At 39.6% G+C, this 25,380-nt stretch overlaps 1 protein-coding gene across 23 annotated transcripts in view; it reads right to left on the bottom strand.

Annotated features, from left to right (window-relative positions):
- Positions 1-25,380, bottom strand: part of GPR65 (G protein-coupled receptor 65) — a 63,834-nt gene that overhangs the window by 18,338 nt on the left and 20,116 nt on the right. For 13 of the 23 annotated variants that reach the window (XR_013386696.1, XR_013386693.1, XR_013386694.1 and 10 more), the window contains 4 exons: positions 16,786-16,927; positions 12,520-16,157; positions 6,638-6,759; positions 538-754 (listed from right to left, as the gene is read on the bottom strand). Coding sequence is in view for 7 of the 23 variants with exons in the window: in XM_077910271.1 (XP_077766397.1) it covers positions 19,328-20,353 (1,026 nt within the window). In the remaining 16 variants the exon portion in view is untranslated. Of the gene's footprint in view, positions 1-537; positions 755-842; positions 6,595-6,637; positions 6,760-12,519; positions 16,158-16,785; positions 16,928-19,152; positions 20,809-25,380 lie in introns of those variants that run through there. The other 10 variants (XM_077910271.1, XM_077910268.1, XM_077910269.1 and 7 more) reach the window with 4 other exon arrangements.

Below are 25,380 nucleotides of genomic sequence, written 5' to 3'. Positions count from 1 at the left end.
CCTTCTATATTCAATCTGGAAGACTTCCATCCAGGCTCATCAAATCCTCACTTCACAGATGAGAAAGCTCAGCATTTGGCCAAAGTCACCTAGCAAGAATATGGCTTCACTGGGACTAGAATTCAGGTCTCCCATCTCCTACTGAATAACTACATCCATCAGACACTTTCCACTTCAGTAAAGGTAACTTGATCTGGAAGCACAATTTATTTCTAACGCCCTGCTGTTAAAATGTTAACTGCTTCTGAGTTTTCATTCAACTTATGGAATCACATCATGACTGTACAATGGGAGAAACTCGGCAGGATGAATTCTTTACTTTGGGTTCCCTACTGTTTTCACATATATTACTACAACTCCCAATAGGGAATTGGAGTTTCGAGGAGCCAGTGAAATAAATCCTACAGAGTCATTACATCATGTACAACCACTGGAGGATAAACATCTACAGAATACATTATGCATCTGCCAGGTTAACAGCTTATTTTGCAAGAGGTTTATTTCTAGCAAAAGATATTTAAAGGATAAACAACTTACTTTTATTTTTGATTGAAAAAGGAGGCAATTTAAAATGTGTTAGCGATGGGCAGCCCTGGTGGCTCAGCGGTTGAGCGCTGCCTTCAGCCCAGGGTGTGATCCTGGAGATCCAGGATTGAGTCCCACGTGGGGCTCCCTGCGTGGAGCCTGCTTCTCCCTCTGCCGGTGTCTCTGCCTCTCTCTCTCTCCTTGTCTCTCATGAATGAATGAATAAAATCTTAAAAAATAATTTTAAAAAATGCGTTAGCGAGTGTCCTTATGTACTTAGGCCTGGTCTCTTCTTGCAAAAAACATCAATGTGTTACCAGTCATTTGTATCTAGGTCTGTAGTGATGTCTCCCAAATGACTCTCAGGGAGTTTGGGTCTTGAGACATTTCATGAAAACATGCACAGAAAGTGACAGCCTATTCCTCCCTCTTGGGGTATCACTGCACCCATTTAGCATACTGAAGGCTTTGGAGATCCTTTTATTTAGTCCATTTGCAAGACATCCTTGGCCATGGAACCCTTGTTAAGTTTTTGCACTTAATATCCTTAGAACTCAATTTCCACAGAGCACTCTTCAGAAAGTGATGGTTCATGATTACTTTCCAGGAGCTTAGCCCTCTGGAGGGGCATTTTGGGTCATAATGGCTCTTTGTGGGGTCCCATAAATGTAGCTCTAGCTGTGAGCCTAACACCAAGGTGAACATCAGTAGACTCTCTTACATCACAATGCGACAACATCTTTCAATATCTTTTTCCAATTCCTGTATATCTACATTATTCTCAGTGAATATTAACCATTAATGACAGTTGAGACCCAGACCTCAGCAGGGACATTCCTGACCCTCCAGCTCCCGCTTTGATACTGACTATGTCACCTGGGCAGAAACCTTCATATTTATTCTGTGTCAACAAAGTGTCCTTACCCCAAGTACCAGGAGTTCAGTCCATGGAAGATTTGGATGCTTTACTCTTCATTCTTTTTTATCCCTCTTCATTCTCCTCTCCAACCCTTCAAAGGACATCTAATTTCTCTCTTTGTCATATGCATGCAATTTTGGAAACTACTTTGTTTTGAGCATGCCTTTTGGGAGGACTCCTCTTTTACTCTAAGCATCAAATACTTAACAAAGTGTTTCTACCAAACTGATGGAATTCTGATTACATTTTCCCATAACCTCATTATTGAAACTGCATGGATATTAAAAGAGAGGGAAGAGGCCAATAATAGTGCTTGCTCAATACATGCAAGTTCCTCTCTCCCTTCCTCTATCTTTTGGTCTAGAAGTGTCAAGCATCAACTCTGGCGGCACATTACAACCATGTGACAAGCTTTTAAAATATAGACATCTGGGCTTGACTTGTAGGGGTTTTGATTTAAATAATGGAGTCCACGCATCAGTTTTTAAAGCTCCCCCCAGGCTATTCAATTGTAGGTATCCAGGTAGTGTTTCACTGATTTGGAACATGAAATCGATGAAGGCGAAAAAGGCCATCACTTACTAAATTATCAGAAAAAAGGAAACACTGAAATATTTCACAGGCCACTAATATACCTGGTCACTTGCAGCATCTATTGAGCTATCTACCTGGCATTAATAGCTCTCCAGATACAGCTTTCCTACCAGATGCTCACAAGTGTGTGACAACATAGTGATTTACCTCTGTTTTTGTCCATTGAGCTCCAATCTAGCGAGAAAGAGAAAATAAATCTAGAACATTGGGGGCACTTTCCTGATAGCTGTCATTATTATGGTTTTACAGTTAAAATTTTACAGGCTGGGATGAATATTCAACCAATTCTTATGCACCCACTGCAGGGCACTAGTGACTACCACTCACAATATAGCTTGAAAATCCCATCCTGATGGTGGATTTTTAGGGCTACTCCTTATACCAACTATTTTAACCTGAGCTTCCTTGGAAGAACAACTTAACACAAAGGGCTTGCATATAATCCCGGAGATCATGAGTGAAGGACATGAAGAAAGTAGAAGGGACATGTGGAGAGCTAATATGAGGATTTGCTAACAAGCAGGTTGCCACTAGGTGTGATAATTGCTTAATTCTTACCCAGTAGGAAATTGATGAGCAGAAAACTTGATTATCCATTTTGTATGGATGACTGGTCTAGAGTCTGGAAGGCGCAGGACTGGAAAACTAGGGATAGAGTCTGGGAAGAGGTACGTAGACTCGCCCAGAGGAGTGGGCACAAAGTATGGAGCTAATTGCCCACAGAAAACATATGCTGCAAAGGGGTATCTCAACATCCCGAGGGCAAGGTTGATTCATCCTGGGTATATGAGGTAGTTTCTCTTGTCAGTTTGTCTCTGTGCTGGACAAAGGGCCCAGGAGCAGAGTGGTTATGTGGCAGAGACAGAGGCTTGCACAGGCTCCGTCTGACCGAGCTAATGCTACTCTTGCATGCCTAACCTGCTAGCAGCAGAGACCAAGGAGATCAGCCAACTTTTTAGGGTAGATGGATTATAATGGACATTCTGAGGGGGAAAAATTCCATTCTGAGGGGGAAAAATTGTCTTTACTGGAATTGATATTTAATATGAACATGAGTCTGCCATATGTAGAGTTTAATGGGCAAGATAAATCAGGGCTCAGCCTCCTCAGAGATGAAGGTCAATGTCATCTCACCAGCTCATCAACCCACACCAGGGTCCTCTTGGACAGTGAGGCAAGAGTAATTTCCTAAAGCACAATTTTGATCATGTCATTCACTTGCTTAAAACTTTTTGATGGCTGTTTATTGACCTTACCAAAAAAGTCCAAATTATTTATCTTAGTTAAGAGACTGTCTAAGATTTAACTTCTACTTCTTTCCCATCTTTATCTTTTGCCACTTCCTTCCTTACAGTCAGTTCCAACAACACTGAACTACTTTCATTTCCTTAAAATGGAGCCAGGCTTTTCTATGTGCTGCCCCTCAGCCTGAAATACCCTCTACCAGTTGATTAGTGCCTACTCAGCTACCAGATCTCAGAGGAGGCAGCAAATGTTCTTGGACATTTTCCTGGATGCTGCAAGATTGAGCTAGCATCAGTCAAGCCCACCCACACTTCTTAGCCCCTACTGTAACACTCACTATGTTGTAGTGCATATCCCTGGATCCCCTATTAGACTAGAAGCTTTCCTATACTCCCAGCAGCTAGCAAAAATTAGGCATTTGACAAAAATATTGAAAGGATTAATAAATGACTCAAGTGTTTTTTCCTTCCTATTAAATTGTTCACTATCCTTATGATGTCATTTAAAACAAGAGCGTACTCTTTTTTTCCTCATACAGTTCTCCAAAGTACTTAAGAAGTAAATGAAAGTGCGAACAGCATGAAATTGAATGGGAACATAACCAGGAGTAAATTTTATATCATTGGGGTTAACCTCTTAGAGTCATTATGTAGGAAAAATAGGCTAAATTGCATATACGGACTAAATGCAGTTAGTCAGCAGAGAATGACATATGATTTCACTTGCTGTGGAATCTAAAAAACAAAACAAAATTTTTAAGTAGGTGATATAAATACAGAGAACAAACTGACGGTTATCAGAGGGAGAAAGGGGTGGGGGATGGGCTAAATGGGTGAAGGGAAGTAGGGGATATAGGCTTCTAGTTGTGGAATGAATAGGTCATGAGGATGAAAGGTACAACACAGCAGATATAGTTCATGGCATTGTAATCGTGTCATATGGTGACAGATGGTAGCTATATTTGCAGTAAGATGCTGTAATACATACACTTATTGAATCACTATGTTGTACACCTAAAATTAATGTTACATTCATTGTGCGGCAGTTATACCCCAATAAAAAATAACTTTCATAGATTCCTAACCATTTAGCATTCTCTTTTGTTTTTATTTTTAAAAATCCTGTGTTATATTTTTGTCATAATAGTGATTGTGAAGCTATTCTGCTGCCTCTTGACCATTTACCTCGCTTACGGCCTTGAACTTTATGTGATATCATAATAATTAGAATGTAGACTTCATAGTGATTAACAGAGAACAACAATTCAATATGATTGGTCTCTGCTCTGCTGTCAACGTGGGGTCCTCAGGAGATAGTGACCGTTTCTTTCCCAGTAAAGTAACTGCACTGTATCAGTAACGCATACGCAAGTGTCTCCTGAAATTAGAGGAAGAAAATTTCTCCTGACTCCTGACCCTAGTGAGACCCATTTCTCAATAGTGATCAATCAGGTTTACAAAGAGAGAGAGAAGGAAAAAGAAACTGCTGGAACAAAATGGAAACAAAGTCTATCCAGTATGGTGGTTAGAGTCACAGGCTTTAGACTTAGATATTTGAGTTCAAGTCTTGTTCTGCCTTTAGCCTCTCCAAACTTTAGCTCTTTTATGTACAATGGACATAATCTATTTCATAGGACTGTGGTGGGGGGGCATTAAGTAAAATATCTGACGTAGAGTTCTCAACACATGTATAACCTTGCTGTTCTCATGGAGGATATCACTGCTGAATTCCCAAGAAACTAAGACAATAAATTAACCTGATCAAAAGAGTCTTAGGAACCAGAATATTTAGAGAGGGATGAATGGGGTTGGGGGGTGAAGAGAAGGAGGGGGTGAGACAGGGTGAGGGGAATGGGGCCATTTTCTCTAATTTTTATCAAACCACCGTTTCCAATCTGGGGTTTAGAAATCTAGGCAATCATCCCAGGAGCCAGTAGCGCAGAAATGAATTGTGATAAGCTCAGCTATATTATGGAAATCATTCTCAGCGAACTGCAGGGGAGAGATAGGAGAAGATCCATGGCCAATGTGCTGTTCTTAAAGGACTTTCATAATTCACTGGGACACATGGGGATGTTTTGTGCTTTTGCCTTGCTCGTAAACACATAATAAGCACAGTGACTCACTTGTCAGGCAGAAAACTTTAACTTTTATAGTAAATCATCTCGTTACTGCAAGTCTGGAGTAAATTGGAGGTTAATCTTTCATTATTCATTTCAACTTTCACATGGTAAAAAATACTGCCACATATGGAAAAGAGTCAAATGGGCTTTGGAACTTTTCCTGGTGTAAGAATTATAAAAATTCATACTCATAAATAAAACACATTAATATATTTCTTATGTTCGCATATAAATATTGAAATAATCAATATAAAATTAGTATTTCACCATTCTCCAAATCCTTTCATATCCAATTTTTCATTTGTACTGAGTAGCAGATATCATTAGATGGGCAGGGGAAATGTTATCTCCATATTAAAAATGAGGAAACTCCACCTCTGAGGGGTTATCTGGTTTGTTCAAGGTTTCATGGGGCTAGTAAATGAAGGAACAAAAACTATAACCCCAAACCAAGATGACACCTCAGTGGACGTCACAGATGCTGCTGTCACGTAGGTTCACAATCCCATTTACTTCAGGAGGTTTTTATTACAGATGTCTGGCAGGCAATGTTGCAGTATAGGAATTTAGACAATGGCATATGTTCTGACATCTCATGGATATTTCCCTCATTTGTCTCATGAATAGAATGTAAATATAATTGAGAAATGAAATACTTGTCTGTTCCTCTTTCAGATCCACTTTTTTCATCCTTCACCCAACTTTGCACTCCAGAAGCTGACCTTATGAGCTACAACGAGATTCCTTACCTCTGGCTTCCTGGAGGTTCATCAAATAGGGAGCTTCTGCAGAAAACCCGCAGGAGGGAGAAGAGGAAGTTTTGGGTATTTGCTCCTTACCCAGATCATATTTTCAGCCTATGTCCCTAATAAAGATCACAGCCTCAGTCTAGCCTCCTTCTGTGCCTCCAGGTTTGGGACTCATTCCCTGCCCTTGCCCCTTCAGGTCCAGGCATGGTGTATGAAAACCAAACACCATATACCTCTAACCATAGCTACTGCTTTAAAGTAGGGAACAAGGACAGGACAACCAGAATCATAACTTTTGCCAAAAGTATCAGGAAAGAGACTTTTTTCACATTGGATTTTTTAAGCTAAGGATCCTAAGCCTGGGGGTTCCAGGAGCCATCTTTGACATAATATAAAAGCTAGAATACAAAATGCAGAATGGGAAGATGGTGAGAATGTGTTCCTGGAAACATGAATTGAGCATTTATTTGAAGTAGGCCATACCTGAAATTGCCCCTGGACTTTTCTTCTCTGGACCAATAATCTTTTTTTTTTTTTTTTCTCTCAGACAGTCTGATTTGTCATGGGCCTCCAGAAGAATCTGCAGTAAAGGAAAAACTCCTCACCTGGAAGACATGAAACTTACTCTAGTCTCTTTCAAGTAGAAATTGTGGGACCTTTGGTGAATTATTTTACCTTCCTGGGCTCAGATCCCTTATCCAAAACAGAAGAAATCTGATTTAGATGTTCTTCAAATGCCGTTCTAGAGTTGAATATGGAGGAGGTGAACAGTGGCCAATCTTCCAACTCGGGTAGAACGAGGAAGTAAGTTCTACTTACTTCTCATTCTCTGTTCCTGGCATTTTCAGGCTAGCAAATGGGCAGCCCTGTCCTCGACATAATAAAAGCTATTGCAGAAAAAGACCATGCTCAGACCTGGTTAGCCACATTGATATTCCTAAGAGATAGCATCTCATCTTCCCCACTTCAATTAAATCAACCAAATACACCACATAATTTTCATATCTCTCTTCAAATCTAATCAACATATCAAGTGACCAAATAAATATTCAGCACCTACTATAAGCAAGATGTGGTGCTAGGTATTGTGATTATTAGCATTCTGTTTTTATGCATATCCTCCTTAGAAGGGGCTTGAATTCATTCTCATCAAATGAATGCCAGAGAAAGAGATAAGCTTTGCAGTAAAGAGGAAGGAAGTTTTGAAAAGTACTTAATCCTCCTTATTATCCACCCACCCATTCTTCTAGCACCTAATGACCAGGATATTGTTTCTGAGCTGTTGACAGTAATTCTATTTTCTGCTATTGTTTCCCAAGGGATGAAACTTCAGTTTAAGTAAGCTAGACTTATGTAAAAGTGAATGTAACAGCATAATCCCACACAATTTGCCAAACATTTGTTGAGTTGTGAGGTCACATTTTTACATACTACACTTGCATGTGGGAAAGAAGCTTATTCTCATGTCCCAGAAACTCAATTCCCACTGACGGTGGAGAAAAAACACTTAAATTCATACAAGGTATTTCAGTCTCTGCTGGCTTACATAGTCTCTTAAAGACTTAGGTAGTTATTTTTTTGGATGAATACACAGTCAAATGCAAGACTCACACTGCCTTAAGGAGTCTTCTTAGATGTCCATAAAATAGTGCCTTCCATGAGATGGTGCTTGGGTGGAAAGGAAAGCTTACCTGTTCTCTTTGCAGTGAGGAAAGTGGTGATGTCTACCTGCTGGTCTTGGTACTGTCCTCCTGGTCCTCTTTGGCCTTTGAGAAGATGTCCTGCCTATTCATTTGGCATCCCCTTGTAGGAGATGCTGATCTCCAGTCAGCATGACTTATGATCTAGTGACTTAGTGGAGGTCTAGTGTTTCCCTTACCTGTGTCTTCACTAGAGCTGCAGATACTCTAGGTCTCAGTTGCCTGCTCCACCCTGCCCCAGTTCTAGGTCCACCTACAGCCTCTGCCACAGGAATCACAGTTCCCCCACAATGATCCATGTTAGGCCCACTGGCTCTCCTCCCTCTTCCTTACCCTCTTACTTCTGGGAACATGTGAGAATGCTTGAATACCTTCCATGCCCCACATGAACAGACTAATCACCACATCTATTTGTTGCATAAGCATAGCATGCCCCATCTCTATTTTTCTGTTTCTTGCCATTTTTCCATTTTTCCATTTTGTGTTTGGAGTTTCTTGAAGGTGGTCCCCTCCCTGGGTCCCAAACAGGGTATGGAGCAAAATCCCTCTCTGCTTCTGGCTTTTCTCATTGGCCACTCTAGGTTTGACCCCAGGGACGTGTCCTCTCTCTTGCTCTAGCTTTCTCCATCCCGTGACTTTCTTCTAGAATCAGAAGGTATATCTACTTCATCTTTCTGCCCAGTGAAGCATCACAAAGTAATATTTTCTTTGGGCATCTGTTGGTTGAGCATCCACTTTCAGCTCACTCAGGTCATGACCTCAGGGTCTTGGGATTGAGCCCCGCATCAGACTCCCTGCTCAGCGGGGAGTCTGCTTCTTCCTCTCCCTTCGCCACTACCCCCTGTTCTGGCTGTCTCTCAAATAAATAAAATAAAATCTTAAAAAAAAAAAAAACAACAAAGCAACATCTTCTTTCATAAAATATGACTTTTGATACCCCTCATTTTTCCTGGGCAATAAACTGGCCTTTAATGATGGACAAGCATTGAGAGAAGGTCACTTATATGAGAATAAAAAGTGTAATCATTTTAATATCTTCTAAATATGATTCCTTTTTTACATCTAGACTATACAGAACTCTGTGCTTGCTTCCAGGAAGGGAGCCAAGCATGGGCTTGGAGGCCATACAGAAACAAATAAAACATGGTTTCTGCTCTCAAATAGCTTTTGACCTAGTGGAAAGGATATAGGTGGACACCGCTGGGAAAGGCGTGGCCAAGAACCACATGTAGCCTGCCCCACAGTGCCATGAGGTCAGAGAGGTAAAGGGCTATCCAGCTCCCTTAATCTGGCAGCTTTCAGTATAATTGTTTCTTATCAATTCTGCGAGCTGGAGACCACAGTCAGAAACCTTATTGGTCACGGTTTTTGAGCCTTGATGATTTCTGTCTCTTAGCAACCACAGGTTAGGACTGAACTTGACAGTGGAAGGGATCCACAAATACACTCCTTGCCTGTGGGCTGTATACCAGTTGTATCCACACTGTGGAAGAGGCTGTACCTTTTTCCCGGGTAGGGATAATTGACAAAGAAGAGCCTGGGATAAGGTTGCATTAGATTAGAGCAGGAATTCTCAAAGTATGGCCTACCCACATCAGTTACGGGGGAACTTGTTAGAAGTACCCCTACCCATTCCCACTGGATCATGGGGGTGGGAATGGGAAGCTCTGGGAATGGGGCTGTAAAGGAAAAACCTACTCAGTTTTTCCCTACAGTGTATGTCCCTTTTTTAATACTCACACAAAAGATTCTACTTCTGACACTTCAGTTCCTAGATGTGTGAGGGTTTTTCCCTTCACAACAAGCTGTTCTGCAACATCAGCTCAGGATCCCACAATTTAGCACCATTCTGATGCCTTCTACTCAGATATAGGGTTCAATCCCACTGGTTGAGGACTCAGTTCCACATGACTGTCCCCAATCCACTTCAGATGCCATTTTAAGTAGTAGATTCGAGTTACTCACAACTTCTGTTCGATTTGGCTACAAAGGAGGTTCCTATCATCCCTTCTTGGGTTCCACTAATTTGCTAGGGCTGCTCACAGAACTCTAGGAAACACTTACTTACATGGACCAGTTTATTAATTAATTTATTTAGAGATTTTATTTATTTATTTGAGAGAGAGAGAGAGAACCAGGCGGGGTGAGGGGGGGGGGCACAGGGAGAGGATGAGGGAGAAGCAGACTCCTTACTGAGGGCAGAGCCTGGTGACACTCGTCTCCACCCCAGGACCCTGAGATCATGACCTGAGCCAAAGTCAGACACTTAGCTGACCGAGGCACCCAGATGCCCCTACATGGACCAGTTTATTAAAGGATATGCTAAAGGATACAGATGAACAGCCAGATGAAGAGATTCATAGGGTAAGGGCTGGGAGATCCCAAGTGCAGGAATGCCTGTCCCCGTGAAGTTGGGGTGCATAATCCTCTCAGTGTGAATAGGTTTGCCTACCTGAAAGCTCTACTTGGAGATTTTTAGGGAGGCTTCCTCAGGTAGGCACAATCAATCAATAACTCCACTTTCAACCCTTTTCTTAAGAGAATGAGGGTGGGGCTGAAAATTCTAAACTTCTAATCATGTCTTTTTACCTCCAGTGACCAGCATTGTCTATGCCCCCATCTCGGAGCCCACCCTGTCCCCTCATTAAAACAAAAGACACTCCTATCACTTAGGAATTTACAAGGCTTTCAGGAGCCCTGTGCCACAGGGATGGGGTCAAAGATCAAATATCAGAACCAGAGATGCTAGTGCTTTTGTCACTCAGGAAATCCCAAGGGTTTTAGGAACTCTGTGTCAGAAACGGGGAAGAGGCCAGCTGTGTATGTCTTTTAGGAATCACAACATTGTAGAGGCATAGCTCTCCATTTTAACAAGCCTTCCAGATGATTCTATTACATGCAGAAGTCTGAGAACCATGGCTCTAGTGTCCAAAACTGCAATTCAACACCTGGACCCAGGGCCTGGCAGCGTCCGTATCACCTGAGAATTTGTTAGACATGCAGCATTTCGGTGTCTGCCTCGGAATTATTGAACAAAGGTCTTTTAAACTAAACTAAGATTCCCAGGTGATTCTTATAAACATTGGAGTTTGAGAACCACTGCTCTAGTGATGGGACCTATACTCAACCTGGCTTGTAAGTCACAGGTAGGTAAGATTCCAGAAAAGCAGGTTTCCTTCTCTCTCTGTTCCAGCAGTCCCCCTCCAGTCAGAGCCTCGACACCTGAGAGGCAAGGCTCACACAACAACTCAATTGTGTACAGAAAAAGTAGCTTTATTTTTTTGTAACTAGTCTCTTCTTCCTTCTGTGTCATCAACCTGCTGGGTAGCAGGTTACAAAAAAATTATTGTGAATTAAAAATATGTCCCTTTCTTCCTACATAAAGTATCTAATTAGTTTAACTTAGCTAGTTTGGGGTAAACACTTAGTTTTTCAGAGAGATTTCACATATTCTAGCTCCACCCACAATGGCTCTGGAGTGGAAGAGGTTTACAGGACCTTGTGGTGGCAGGGGTGAGGCAAGGTTAAACTGTTCACACGGCAGTCTGTGCAAATTAGAAAAAAAAAATCCATCTTCCTTAAGACACTTTGCTTCCTGTCACGCTAATTTTGTTAGAAAACTTTGTGCCAATGCTCTGAAGCTGCCATGATACATGCACAAATCTACAATGTCTGTGAAATGAATGACGTTCCTTAGATATGGGTTTCTTGTGCGGTACTCAACCTGCACAACTGTATGCTAATCTCTATTTTTGCACCACATTGATATGCCTCAGAGTGAATATGGAGTTTCTCCCAGGGGCTTGTAGCTGTCTTTAGGGGAAGCAAGTCAAGAGCATTGACTATTCTCCTCCACTCACTCTGGAAGTTGCTACTACTCCTCAGGTCATGAGGTTGAACATTTGTCTCTAATGTATTTATTCTAATTCGTGTCTCCTCCCTATAGTCCACTGGGGTCAAGAGGCTAGGCTTTTCATTTTCTTGCATAACAAGAGCTTCATTTATATCCTGTGTCCTCACTTTCCTTGGCTTATCTAAGATTCCAAGTTTAAGTCACCTATTCTGGCATTTCATATGAAATGGGTGCCGAAGGGGTTTTAAAGATTCTTTTCTTTCTCCATAATGCCTAGCTTTTGAGACTTTGCTCACCAATGACTCACAAATAATATTGACTTATTTTTTCTAGCTGAAATTTACCCTTTTCCTGAAGCATGAAAACACACTGTGTCAGTGAATGGGCCCCTCAGGGTTGCAGTATTTACTAGATTTGAAAATATATCAGAAAAGGTCTCACAAAAATTGAATTATTTTACCTTTCTCTTGTGGAACCTTACTGAAGCTTGTAAAGAAAAGCTCAAAGACACCAATGTCTTTTTTTATTTTTAGCAATTCCCTGATGTGAGAGCCTTGGTAGGCATTTTCTGAGTCCCAGATTATAGCAAGAAACAGTTGAAACAGTTATTTAGGGGGCACCTGGGTGGCTCAGTCAGTTAGATGTCTGCCTTTGGCTCAGGTCACGATCCCGGAGTCCCAGATGGAGCCCAGCATTGGGCTCCCTGTTCAATGAAGAGTCTGCTTCTCCCTCTGCCCCTCCCCCTGCCCTTCTCTTTTCCTCTTTCTCAGATAAATAAATAAAGTCTTAAAAAAAATAGTTATTTTGCTAACCTTTTACTAACAGGGGTTGCTAACTTCACCAGCTGGATGTGTCCTCACACATCCCTCTCCATCATACCTCCTCAGCCCAGCTATTCAACAATCTTACATTATCCTCACTTCCATGTTCTAAATTCCATTTAGGACCCTTTGAGGTTTTAAAAAGGGAAACAAAAACAAAAACACCTGACTCAGCTGATTTGAAATACAAGGAGGCTTATTTGTTTCAGGTAGCTGCAATGTGCAGAGACTCATCACATCATGGGTCCCTGTTCCAGGGCTCTACGATTCCCTGAATTCTTCTTTCTTCCATGTGATGGTTATTTCATAACTACATGATGGCCACTGAGATTCCAGTACCTCATCTGCCGAGTACATCATCCAGAGCAAAAGCAAGAGCCTTTGTTCCAGTATTACAAGCAGGATAGGTCACATGCCCACCACTCAATGCATCATTGGTCCAGGGCATTGGGCTGCTTTGATTGGCTTAATTCAGGTGCATGCTCTACTCAGAAAGCCAAGAACACATGGATTTTGAAGGGAATGCCAGTCAACCTGATGCATAGGCATCCTCTCCTCAGCCTTGTCAATGAGTCCTGTGCCCCAGGATAGTGAGGCAGCCAGGATAGTGAGGTGCAAAGGACCATGATGACTTAAGAGAATGTCCTTGGTGATTGTTAGAGATTGGAAACCAAAGGCCCCTCCTCTATTTTCTTAGCATTGTAAACTTCCCCGATTCTGGTATGAACCTGAAAGAGGAGGGCAGCCCAGGAATGACTGTGATGGAATTTCCTGTGGCTTGGTGGTATCTGGGCTGGGAGTTACAATTAAATGGACTTAAAGAAAAGGCAGTGATATTTTTTTCTAGCGTTGAATCAGTGAACAGACTCATGCCATTGTATAGTCTGCAATAAGATCAAGTCAATTTTTTAAAAAGATTTTATTTTTTATTTATTAATGAGAGACAGAGAGAGAGGCAGAGACACAGGCAGAGGGAGAAGCAGGCTCGCTGCAGGGAGCTGATGTGGGACCTGATCTGGGATCATGCCCTGAGCCAAAGGCAGACACTCAACCACTGAGCCACCCAGGTGCCCCTACCTATATTTTTAAAAACACTAATAGAACCTAATAGATCTGGTACTCATGTGCAGATTTCTAAAGGCTCATAGTATACTTCTCTGTGGCATTTCTATAGAGACATTTTTTAGTCCATGATTTTAATCCTTTGATGTGATATAATTAACTGTGAAATGAAATCAGGGTTTCCAAGTTAATTCATTTGTTAGTAAGTGTCAATAGTCTGGAGCCAAGACCAGAAATTTAACAATAATTTCAAAAAGGATTCTTTTAGAAGGATGTTGTTGAGTTCAATTACATGTCCAAGAAGGATCAATGAAACGCCGAGAGCTCACGTTAATATTTTTCACAGCACTGGCAAGTCAAATCATCATAGAGCAAGATTTCTTGATTGTATTTGATTTGAAATTAATTGAGCACACATTTCCTAGATAACAAAATTTATATTTTTATTCTCAAGCTTACACTGAACAATATGGAGACTTCCTGAGCTCGTTTCTTTATTGGCTTGCTTTTTGAACACATAATTGCAACACCATTTGAGGAATCATAACCTATTCCCTAAATGCTTAAAAATCCACTGGTGTTTCATAAAGGACTTAAGAAAATTATAGGCAAAAGAAACAGATTACAGGCCACTATATATTTAATGGTATGCAAATGCTGTTAAATTATGACTGTATTACTGTTCTTTGGAGAGGAACAGATTCAAACAACTCAAAATAACGGATACATTTGTAGTGCTGAGAGATAACAAAAATAAATTTGAAGTTGAAAATCATACATATATTGAATTGCACCTTGAATTTCATAGACAATAATTTTATCATAGTAGACAAAATTGCAAACTTCTGATAGCTCAAAAGTTTTGTTTCTACTTATGTTAAAGGCGGTATTTTCTTAAATGGGTAAGATAACTGAATAAGAACACATTATCCATGTTATAGCCACATCCTTCAGAAATTATGCAATTATGTTCTCTTACCTGTGGACTGATCAATTTTGAGCAGCTGAAAAAAATAGTACTAAAATGATACATTGAGGTTAAATCAAGTGAAATTATCTGATGATTACTGAGTTTTCCAGAAAGCAGAGAAACAAATGATGCAAACCGAATGTCAACATTTCCCCCCTTCATTTTCAATTTTAGGGGATATTTCTTGTTTCTTGGGTAGAGGAATATCACATTACTCTACTCTGCTCCTTGGGAGTGGCAGTTAGCCTGGGAAGTACAAGGTTCTAAACAGAACATGATGGACACCTAGTGGCCACCGGCAAGGCATCTGTGTGATTTTTCTTGGCCAGCAACAAATGATGTAGCGAAAACAAAGATTTTTGGAGGAGGAGGAATCTAAACACCCACATGGCTTCCTTCTCCCTTACCCAAGTTTAAACCCATTTTGCCATTGTCTGCTTATTCCTGCAAACAAGGGGCATTCAGTCCATGCAAGTAAATAACATGATCTTAATCACCTTGTGCTTCATCTTTAAACTGTATGAAATACCAAAGAGTAAAAGGAATGAATGGTCAATTTTTTTTTTAAAGTTGAATCCAATCAGGTGTTTCTATTATGAACAAAGAACAAAACAGGACATTTCTGCTTTCTTTTAGATTAACCTCTTGTCATCCTCCCCCATAGGTGTGTCTGCCTAGAAGATGTAAATGAAACAACCCAGTCGGAACTGGATTTTTCCAGAATAGTTCTTGGCAGCCACTTCTGGTTGAGGGAAAGAGAAAGAAGTAGGGATGGGCATGGAGGATCTCAACAATGTCCCCTCCACCACCCTGACTCCCGCCGACTGCTAATCTAGTAAACAAGAAAATGAAAACACCCACATGGTGCATTATTTCAGAAATTAAGGAGGTAATGTGTGTTCTAGATGGTATTAGATGTCTTACGCAATAATGCAAACATGTGCTGAAAGATCCCAGGAATTTTTGTTTTTTGACAGGGGGGAAGGTTGTTTGTATCTGTGAGTATGCGTTAATTTGTGTGTGGGTGTGTCTGTTGGAGGAATAGCCTACCGATCCATGGCAGGGTGACCCAATGGACCTAGAGAAAGAAATCTACCATCACAAAGGCCTTCTTGGGTCACGACGCTACAGTAGCTGCTGTGTTTCCATAGCAACCTGTGGATGAGTTTAGCCAGAAAAGAACAGAGGCCCCATGCATAAGTGACAGAAGGATGACAGTGTGGCTGGACTAAAGGAAGCCCAGGGCAAGATAAAAGTGTTGGAAAACAGAAATGCTTACATGCATGCACCACAGGTTCTATTTTAAAATTGGTCCTGCGTGATTCAAAATAAGTAAGTTGAATTCACAAAGTCAACAGAGGCAATTAGTAAATAATTGTTTACTTGATTTTAACATTACAGAATGGAACATTATGTTTTGGGGAGAATTTATGGCTTAAAGTGCAAAGAGAAAATGGAATCAATGGAATTAATGAGGTTGGGGAAGCAGATTTGCTTGGGTTGCCCCTAAGGAGATGATGCTATATCATTTGATACAAACGAGGTGGTTATTTCTGATGTGTTTTCACTTCCCCTTCTCCCATGAAGCTTCTTCAGACTAGGTAGGAAAGATGGAGATTTTAAAAATCTGTATTCAGTTGCCTCACTGGCCTATCTAATATGTCTAGCTAGTTCATTAGAATAAAAAGTAGGGGTGCCTGGGTGCTGCAGTCAGTTAAGCATCTGATTGTTTTTTTTTTTTTTTTTTAACATTTTGTTTATTTATTTGAGAGAGAGCAAGAGGGAGCATAAGCAGTGGGGAGAGAAGCAGGCTCTCCATCGAGCAGAAAGCCCAATGTGGGGCTCGATCCCGACACCCCAGGATCCTTATCCCAGCCAAAGGCAGATGCTTAACCGCAGTATCTGACTCTTGATTTCAGCGCTATGAGATCAAACCACATGTCAGGTTCCCTGCTCTGTATCAGGGAGCCCCTTCCCTCTGCCCCTCCTCCCAGCACATGTGCTCTCTCTCTCTTTCTCTCTCTCTAAAATAAACAAATCTTAAAAAAAAAATTCTGAAGAAGGAAATAAAAATCCAGAAAATATGAACAAATTAAAAAGGAGTGTCCACCCCTCTGTTCATTGTGATGTCCACAGTGGATCTCTCCTCAGCACTGTGACCCCTAGGAGCAGGCAGGATTGAGAACGTGCCACAGAGCCAGGAACTACCATCACCCCTAACTTACCTTCACAGTTGTGTTTATCCACCCCGGAAGAAGAAACCACAGCCGCGGTGTGCTGCAGCCAGCTGCCATCAGCTCATGTTGCCACATTTCTACCCCAATGTCCTGGGGACTTTTCTATCTCTTGGGTAGCTGTCCACTAATCCTGATAAAGATGAAAATAACTAATAATGAACATCTAGAAATCTCACCAACGTTTACAGTGGTTTTCACACCTACTTGTTAAAAGCTAGTATTGCTGTTGCCCCTGCAGCGTATAGAAACTGAGCCTTAGGGAAAACACCAAACTCTTTAAGGTCAGACAGTGGGTGGTCAGTGGTGTTCTAGTCTAGGTCTTCTACGAACCAAGTCCCAGGTGATAATAGCTACAGGGTCTTTCTCCTTCCAGATATACTTTCAGTTTAATGGAGGACTGTAGTTAGGAGCTTAAAAAGCTTTTCAAAACTGAAGGATTAACTTTCCAATGTCAAGACTGTAGAAAATTTTAGATCATATCTAGAGTGCTTTGTCCTAAAATTATGAGAGCATCCCGCCACTGGGGATTCTCTGAGGCCGGGCCTGCTCAGTCAGGATGGTGAGGCTGCTCGAAGATTTTGGAGGTCTGGTTCATTTTTAACTTATCCTACAGCATTCTGAACGAATGAGTCTGCTGTTAATCACGTAGGGCATTGTTATTAAGGGTGCCATGAATTTGTATGCTGCATCTCTTTATATAACCAACTGAGGCAAACTGCCTAACCAGTTCTTTGTAACAGATGAGCTTAGGTACTACCCGCATGATTTATTATGGTCCCAGAGGCATTCATTAATAAAATAACTCTCCTTTCCCCCCTTATCTTGATCTAAAGATCAAGATCAAGATCATGACTCTCCTGAACAACTCTTCATGCCTCTAAATCTTTTGCATCCCTAAAGAAAGAAATGATTGAAATGTTAAAAACAAACAAACAAATAAACATGAAGGAGGAAAAGTAACTCTAGAGGGTAGTCTGGATCTGGGGGTTCAAACCTGACCCTGCTTCCAACTTACTGTGTCATCTTGGACAGGATAATCAGCATTTTGGGTTTTCATATGTGGGTAAAATTGTTTTTGGATCTCTTGGTTTTACAAGTATTCAACTTATAGGTTGCCAATAACTTATCAATAATTAATCAAACGGCCTAAACTGTTTTAATTACTCTTCATTTTAATGGCATATCTTTAGCCTTTAAGCATACGTAAATGTATCTCAGTGTGACAAAACAGAATCTACTAAGTCTCCAAAAATTTTATGATCATAAAAATACAAAGAACAGGGTATACACATGACCTCAAAGCAAGGTGGTTTTCTCTTGTGTACCCAAACCATCACAAAAAAGTGTAATAGAAAATTTAGTCTGTTTGTGCACTCACTGGTTTTTCAGTGTGTGTCTATAAATTTATTACTGAAAAGATACAGTCTTTCTTGTTCCCAGGATGTTTGTTTTCTAATGTGAGGGCACCAAATGGTACCAGGACATTTGCTATCAGATCATTTTGCAGGGAGGGGGAGTAGAAGGAACAGATAAGAAACAGACAGGAAAGAGAAATAAGGAGAAGTGCATTATAAAAAAATTTTTTTTTAATCTGGAAAAATACTTTGGTTCACAAAAACATTTATCTAATGAATGCCTACTTAAAACTAGGCAGAGTAATTTCTACAAGTAATTATAAACATAAAAGAATGCATTATATCAACATTCTCTAAATATGTTAAGTCCAAAAAGAAGTCTCTGACTCTAAGATTTAATAGAATATGTGTCTTTGTTGTCTTTAATATAGCTTTTTGTCTAAACATTAAGCTTCTGGTAACTTTAGCTATGTTGTACTCAACTGTAAATTTTTAAAAAAAATTATGATTTTGAAGAAACTAAAGAATGTCTCTGAGTAGCTGAAAGAACATTCACGTAGCCCATAGCTTTATATCATGGAAGAGGCCTTCAGACTCCTATTTACTTTCTTTATAAAAAGCCTTACAAGCCCAATGACTAGGTTTCCAAACTGATGTAAGCTTCATCTGACTTCATGAGACCATTTCTTTTGTAACCCCAGTACTTAACACAAAGCTTAGTACATAGAGGGGGCTTAATAAATTTTTGTTACCTAATGAGAAGATTAGAAGCGATATTTAGGAGTTGGGGTTGTTGGAGATAGGTAACTACTTTTGGGAAAAGTGATAGTTGATGGTCTGAAATCCATAGAAAGAGTGACAAAAATCATGAAAACCAGACACAAATCTCACTGATTTAAGGACACGGAGTTCTGTACATCTACTAACTTCTGAAAGGTTATAGCATAGATTAAAAAAAAAAAGATTTGCTATCGATAATAATGATCTTGAGTCATTAGGATTATATTAAACTTTGTTTAATATTCAATTTAACAAAAGTCAGGGAACTATACACCATGCTTCTAAAAGATTAAAATACTCAGTTGGAACACTTAGTCCTCTCCCATGTTTGATTTCCTCTTCAAAATATCATCTTGATGATACGCTACTGTGTACCTTATAAACATTATTTGCTCCTACTCCAAGATGTCTAATTGCATGGTATCTCTTGTAGACATAGAAAGTATCCTTTTTCTTTGTCCTTGTGAGTTATTAAGCTTCCCAGTACAGAATTTTAGTATATTCCACATATCAGATCTTCCTGTTTCAGTTACAAAACAGTACAGAATTGGATCTGCCACACAATTTAAACTTGTTAATGCAACTGTGATTCTGTACATTTTGTAAGTCTGCCTCCCAGACTTGTTGTGGTCAAAGATATGTTCATTGAAGTCCACATCATGCTCTAAGATGCTGCGAATCAGCAGCATCACATGAAACGGAGTAAAACACAAGACAAAAGTCAATGTGATACTCATAAGCAGTTTTATGATTCTCTTCTTTTCACCGTCTTCCGTGGCTTGATTATGCTGCACAGCTTGGTAGACTTTCTGGTTGCAAATCATTATAATGACCAATGGTATTGCATAGCCTGTACATGTCCTAAACAAGTTCAAACTGATTTGCCACTTCTCTAGGGGGTATTTGTCATAGCATAAAGTAAAATTAGACTTTTTGGCGTCACAATATTCTATAGCTGTTTCATCTTCCCACAGAATGACGCCATTGAACATGGTTTCCAATACCCAGATGGACAGGCTGACCACGAATGCAAACCTTCTTGTTCTTACAAAAGAAAACTTCAAAGGGTGGACCACCGCTAAGTACCGATCAATGGCGATACAGGTGAGGAACGCTGTGCTGCTGTAAAAGTTCATGTACATGAAGAAAGCACTGCTCTTGCACAAGGCAGGAGAGAAAGTCCAGTTGTCGTTATTCAAAGTGTAATCAATCCATAGAGGGAGAGTTAACGTGTAGAGCAGATCTGATAGTGATAAACTGAAGAGGTAAATTCCTAGTTCATTCTCCTTCTTTGCTTGCAGAAAAGACACACACAGAGACCCGATGTTGGCTGGAACACTGGCTATGACCACAAAGATGTAAACGACTGGAAACAAGTAGTGATCCAGGTAGTGTTGTTCTTCAATACACGTGCTGTTCATTTTTTCCTATTAACGTGGCAACTACATTTGTTCTTAGAGGGTAAATTGTAAGTTAAGTCTTGCCTCCTTCTAGTTTGTATTTAACAACTCCTTTGTTTTACTAAAATTTGTCAATTTTTCTTTGCTTTCAAAAGTTCTGACTGATTCATCAGTGCTTTTAAAGGGTGGATGTAGACCGATTTTCACAAAGATACCAATGGTTGGAAGTCAGAATCCAGTCTCCTGGCAGTTAGCCTCAATGGTCAGTGGATTTTAACGAGCAGAAGTCCACATTCTATTATCACAGAATGCTGATGAAGAACTCTCAGGGACTAACTGGGTCATCCCTCAGGGTCCACAGAGTGTTGTCCGCATTTTGTTTTTCCTTCACAAAATTCAGGAGACTGGTGTACACGTGAATACAGACGACTTTGTTTTCACAGATATTAACATCTCTTTTTTAAATGCCTTTGTTCCTGTAATGAAAGATGAACTAGAATTGTTTAGATGTTTAGCAGATGCATCATGATTTTGAAACAACCTTCTTTTATTTCATTTCTTGAAGTTATCAAAAATGTATTAAATTACAACGAAGTTGTTTAAAAAGGGAAATTATTTAGTTGACTTTGGTGAATGAAATCAGGCTGAGAATTTTTTCTCTGTTTCAAACAAGAATTATCCACAGGGTAATAGATTAGAGACAACTCTATTTCTCACTGGACCTGATCACAAAACTAAAGTTACAATGTTGCTTTTGGAGCTAATAAAAATGGCAAATGTAGTGATTTGTTTGTAATCAGTAGATGCTTTTGAGCCATGGTGAACCATATAGGTATATGATTTCAAATGTTTAATTTCGCATGCAGCCTAGGTATGAAGCATTTTCAATGTTAGCTTATCAGCTAAGAAGATATTGTCACAAGAAATGTAATAAAGTGAAATATTTCAAAATATAGTGGCTTGCTCAATCTTATAAATAATTAGACAATGCTGCCTCTTATGTTTTCCCTTTACTTCCTTTGTGTGGGTACTTTTTTTTCCTCATACTTTTGTGAAAAAGAGGGCAGAATGTTCTCATCATCTGTGTCTACCTTTGTACCCAATAGTCTATTAGCTTAGTTTCTTTCTAAAGGTCTGATGTTATGGATTCTCATAGGAACAGAGACCCCACTCTTCTCTTCAGAGTGGAGTAGAGAAACACTTCTGTCTATTTTCCTTTGCTAGTGAGGCCTATTAGTGCTTTGGATGATTTATGTGATGGGGAGCTTCACAGAACACTTTGTAGAGTCACTATGGAAGGAAAGGAAGATTGGCCTTCTTGTGTGATATGGGGCCTCAATGACACCAAAATTCTTTCCAAGTATCAGTGGGCCCTGAGAACAGCAGAGGCCTTGCCACCACAAGTCACGAGGGTTCTGCTAGCACAATAAACCATATTCAGAGTACCTATTTATATGTCATTCTTAAAACAAAGTGGAGAACGAAAATTCCTGAAATCTTCTTGTTTTGCCACACCTAGAAATAGGAACAAAATGTGAAAAAACAACGTTTTAAGTCAAAAGGTGAAACTTCCAGAGAGGGGCAAAAATTGTTATGGAAAAAAAAAGAAGTGGGAGCTGAGATCAGGAGCATAAGTGAGCAGAAAACTCTGGATGTCCTGAAGGCCTATGTGGATCAGAAGAACTGATTAGAGCCTCTAATGCAGAGAAGCTAGAGACAGAGCACAAACTCTCACAGGCAGAAAGTGATTCGCAGCCATCCCAAATGTGTGTGAATGCTAGAGCCTTTGCCCTCATGACAAAGGTGAACTAGAAAATAAACATAATAAAACAACAAACTGGACAGCTACTTGTAGACAGCAGGGGAAAGTTGGCAAGTTCCCTGTCTCAGCTTTGCTTCTGTGAGGAGCTATGACGAAAATCCCTGAGTGTTCATGGCCTTTGGCTGGTCCTCACTTAGGAATGGGGCCTGAGTCTATACTCTTAGTTTAGTTCTGCAAGCTGCAGGCCAGCTACAAACTAGTACTGATCTATGTGCTCCACTTTATCAGTCATCAAGGAAATAAACTAAAACCACAATGAGACACAAGTACACACCCACCAGAATAAATAAAATGAAAAAGACAGAAAATGCCAAGCTGTGGTGAGGATGTAGAGCACCAGAGACTCTTATATACTGTTGAATGGAAAATTGTTTTGACATTTATGTATATACCATGTGGTTCAGTAATGCCACTTCCAGGTATATGATCAACAGAAATACATACATATGCTTCCCTAAAGACATGTGGTAGAAATAGAATATTGACAGTAGCATTATTTGTAGTATTTCCCAAGTGGAATGACCACCTGCAATAGAATAGATAAGTAAATTGTGACATGTTGACACAATTGAAATCTGTACATCTTTGAAAATGAAAAAATTATTGCTGTGTACAAGAACACACTTGAAGCTCTGAAACATAATGTGGGCCAATAGAAAAGGCAGTCACAAAAGAATATACACTATCTGATTAAAAAGGAGGTAAAGTTAATCTATTCTGTAAGAAATCAGAGTAGCAGTCCATTTATTAAAGGCTTTCTATGTGCTAGGCACCATATTAAATGACATGCATACTTGTTTTAATTTATGTATTATGTATTATAATTTATGTATTAATTATGTATTATTAATTCTGTGCTATTTATTATAAGCTTATTTTTTAAAATTTTATTTAAATTCAATTAGCCAACACATAGTACAACATTAGTTTCAGATGTAGTATGCAATGATTTATCAGTTGTGTATAATACCCAGTGGTCATCACATTACATGCCCTCCTTAATGCTCATCACCCAGTTACCCTATCCACCCCCCTCCACCTCCCTTCCAAGAACTCTCAGTTTGTTTCCTATAGTTAAGAGTTTCTCATGGTTTTTCTCCCTCTCTGATGGCTTCCTATTCAGTTTTCCTTCCCTTATTCTATGACTCTCTGCACTGTTTCTTATATTCCACATATGAGTGATACCATATAATTGTCTTTCTCTGATTTACTTATTTCACTCAGCATTATACCCTCCAGTTCCAACCACATTGACATAAATGGTAAGTATTTTTCCTTTCTGATGGCTGAGTAATATTCCATTGTGTGTGTGTGTGTGTAATATATATATATATATATATTACATCTTTAACCATTCATCTATCAATAGACATCTTGGCTCTTTTCACAGTTTGGCTATGAACATTGGTGTGCAGGTGTCCCTTAGGATCACTACATTGGTATCTTTGGGGTAGCCATGAAAAGTCAGCTGTACCATAAAACAAAATAATATTAGAATTATTGGGGTCCTTGAGAAAGAAGAGAGAGAGAGGAGCAGAAAGTATATTTGAGCAAATTATAACTGAGAATTTCCCTAATCTGGGGAAGGAAACAAGCATTCAAGTCCAAGAAGTAGAGAGGACCCCTCCAAAAATCAATAAAAATAGATCAACACCCTGACATATAATAGGGAAGACTGCAAGTTTCAGAGATAAAGAGAAAATCTTGAAAGCAGATCAAGACAAGAGGTTCTTAACCTACAGGAGTAGACACATTAGACTGGTAACAGACCTATCCACAAAGACCTGGCAGGCCAGAAAGGGCTGGCATGATATATTCATTGTACTAAGAGAAAAACATGCAGGCAAGAATACTTTATTCAGCAAGGCTGTCATTCAAAATGGAAGGAGAGATAAAAATCTTCTAAAACAAACAAACAAACAAACAAACAAACAAACAAAACTAAAACAATATGTGACCACTAAACCAGCCTTGCAAGAAATATTAAAGGGGATCCCATAAGTGAAGAGAGAGCCCAAAGGTAACATAGACCATAAACAAACAGAGACAATCTACAGAAACAAGGACTTATTATAATCTTCTATTACAAGCAAAGAATTGAGCCACATATTAAGCCATTAGCCCCCAAATACCTATATAATCTTTGGTAGAATTTAGCCACAATCCTAGGTTGGAATGCTAAATAAAGCCTCTTGACTCTTAACTATTTTGCCTTTTGCTTTTGACATAAAAAGCCCTAGAAAGCTGATGTATTTTTGCAGCAATGCAGACAAGCTTTATTGAGAAAGAATAGAATACGTTCTATTTTCTACTGAAATAGTAGCACCAATAGATTAGTACAAGTCTTCTAGCCATAAATAACAGATCTAATTAAAGAAAATAATTTATGAATAATAATTTATGTAAATTAGGAAGTGACCTCATGTTTTCTAGAAAACATAACATTCATATTGTATTATACTACAGGGGCTTCAAATAAACTTATAAAAATTATCTCACATCATGTCCTCCCTCTTAGTAATGATACATTATGAGCCTATAGATTTCAAGTGTTTCTTTTCCAAAGTGGATAATGTAGCAGATTTACTTAGGTTTTTATTTTTCCTGCCCTTGATTTGAGAAGTAGACGGCTAAAAGGAGCAAATACCCTGCTACCACACTCCAAACAATCCCCTAGTTCTTAAGAGTCATGAAGCTGAGTTTTGAAATCTATTGTTGAATTCAGAAATCCTCTGTGAATTATTTCAAAGTTGAAATTAATATCATCTTTCACCACTCAATAATGTAGTAAGGAAAAAAACATAAATAAGACCAATTGTGAGATTGAGATATATGTAGCATGATACTTCTACATTGTTGCCAAAATCATGTGGAGTTGAAGCCAGAATCCATCTTGTCAGTTCAGATGCAAGAATGAACCCTAGAGGTTATACCACACCAGTCATGGCTAGACAGACTAGGGAACCTGTAGGAATGTAACCCCACTAGCTTACAAGTAGTTAATCAACACTACCTTAAAAATATAATTACCAAATGTACCCAATACAATCTCTCACAGAAAGAATAAACATATTTTTCAGAATCTAAGGCTCTTGAAATGGAAAACACTTCAGGGGGCCAGATGAAGCAGAATCAGAGCACCTGTTAGCATGACCTCATGAGCCTCCATTCAACAGTGTCCATCTTCTCAGGAGACCTCTGCTAGCATGACTCCATGTACCCCCAC

This window comes from Canis aureus, chromosome 9 (genome assembly GCF_053574225.1).
Source record: "Canis aureus isolate CA01 chromosome 9, VMU_Caureus_v.1.0, whole genome shotgun sequence".
Classification (NCBI taxonomy): Eukaryota; Metazoa; Chordata; class Mammalia; order Carnivora; family Canidae; genus Canis; species Canis aureus.
This window is presented reverse-complemented; position numbering and strand designations above follow the sequence as displayed.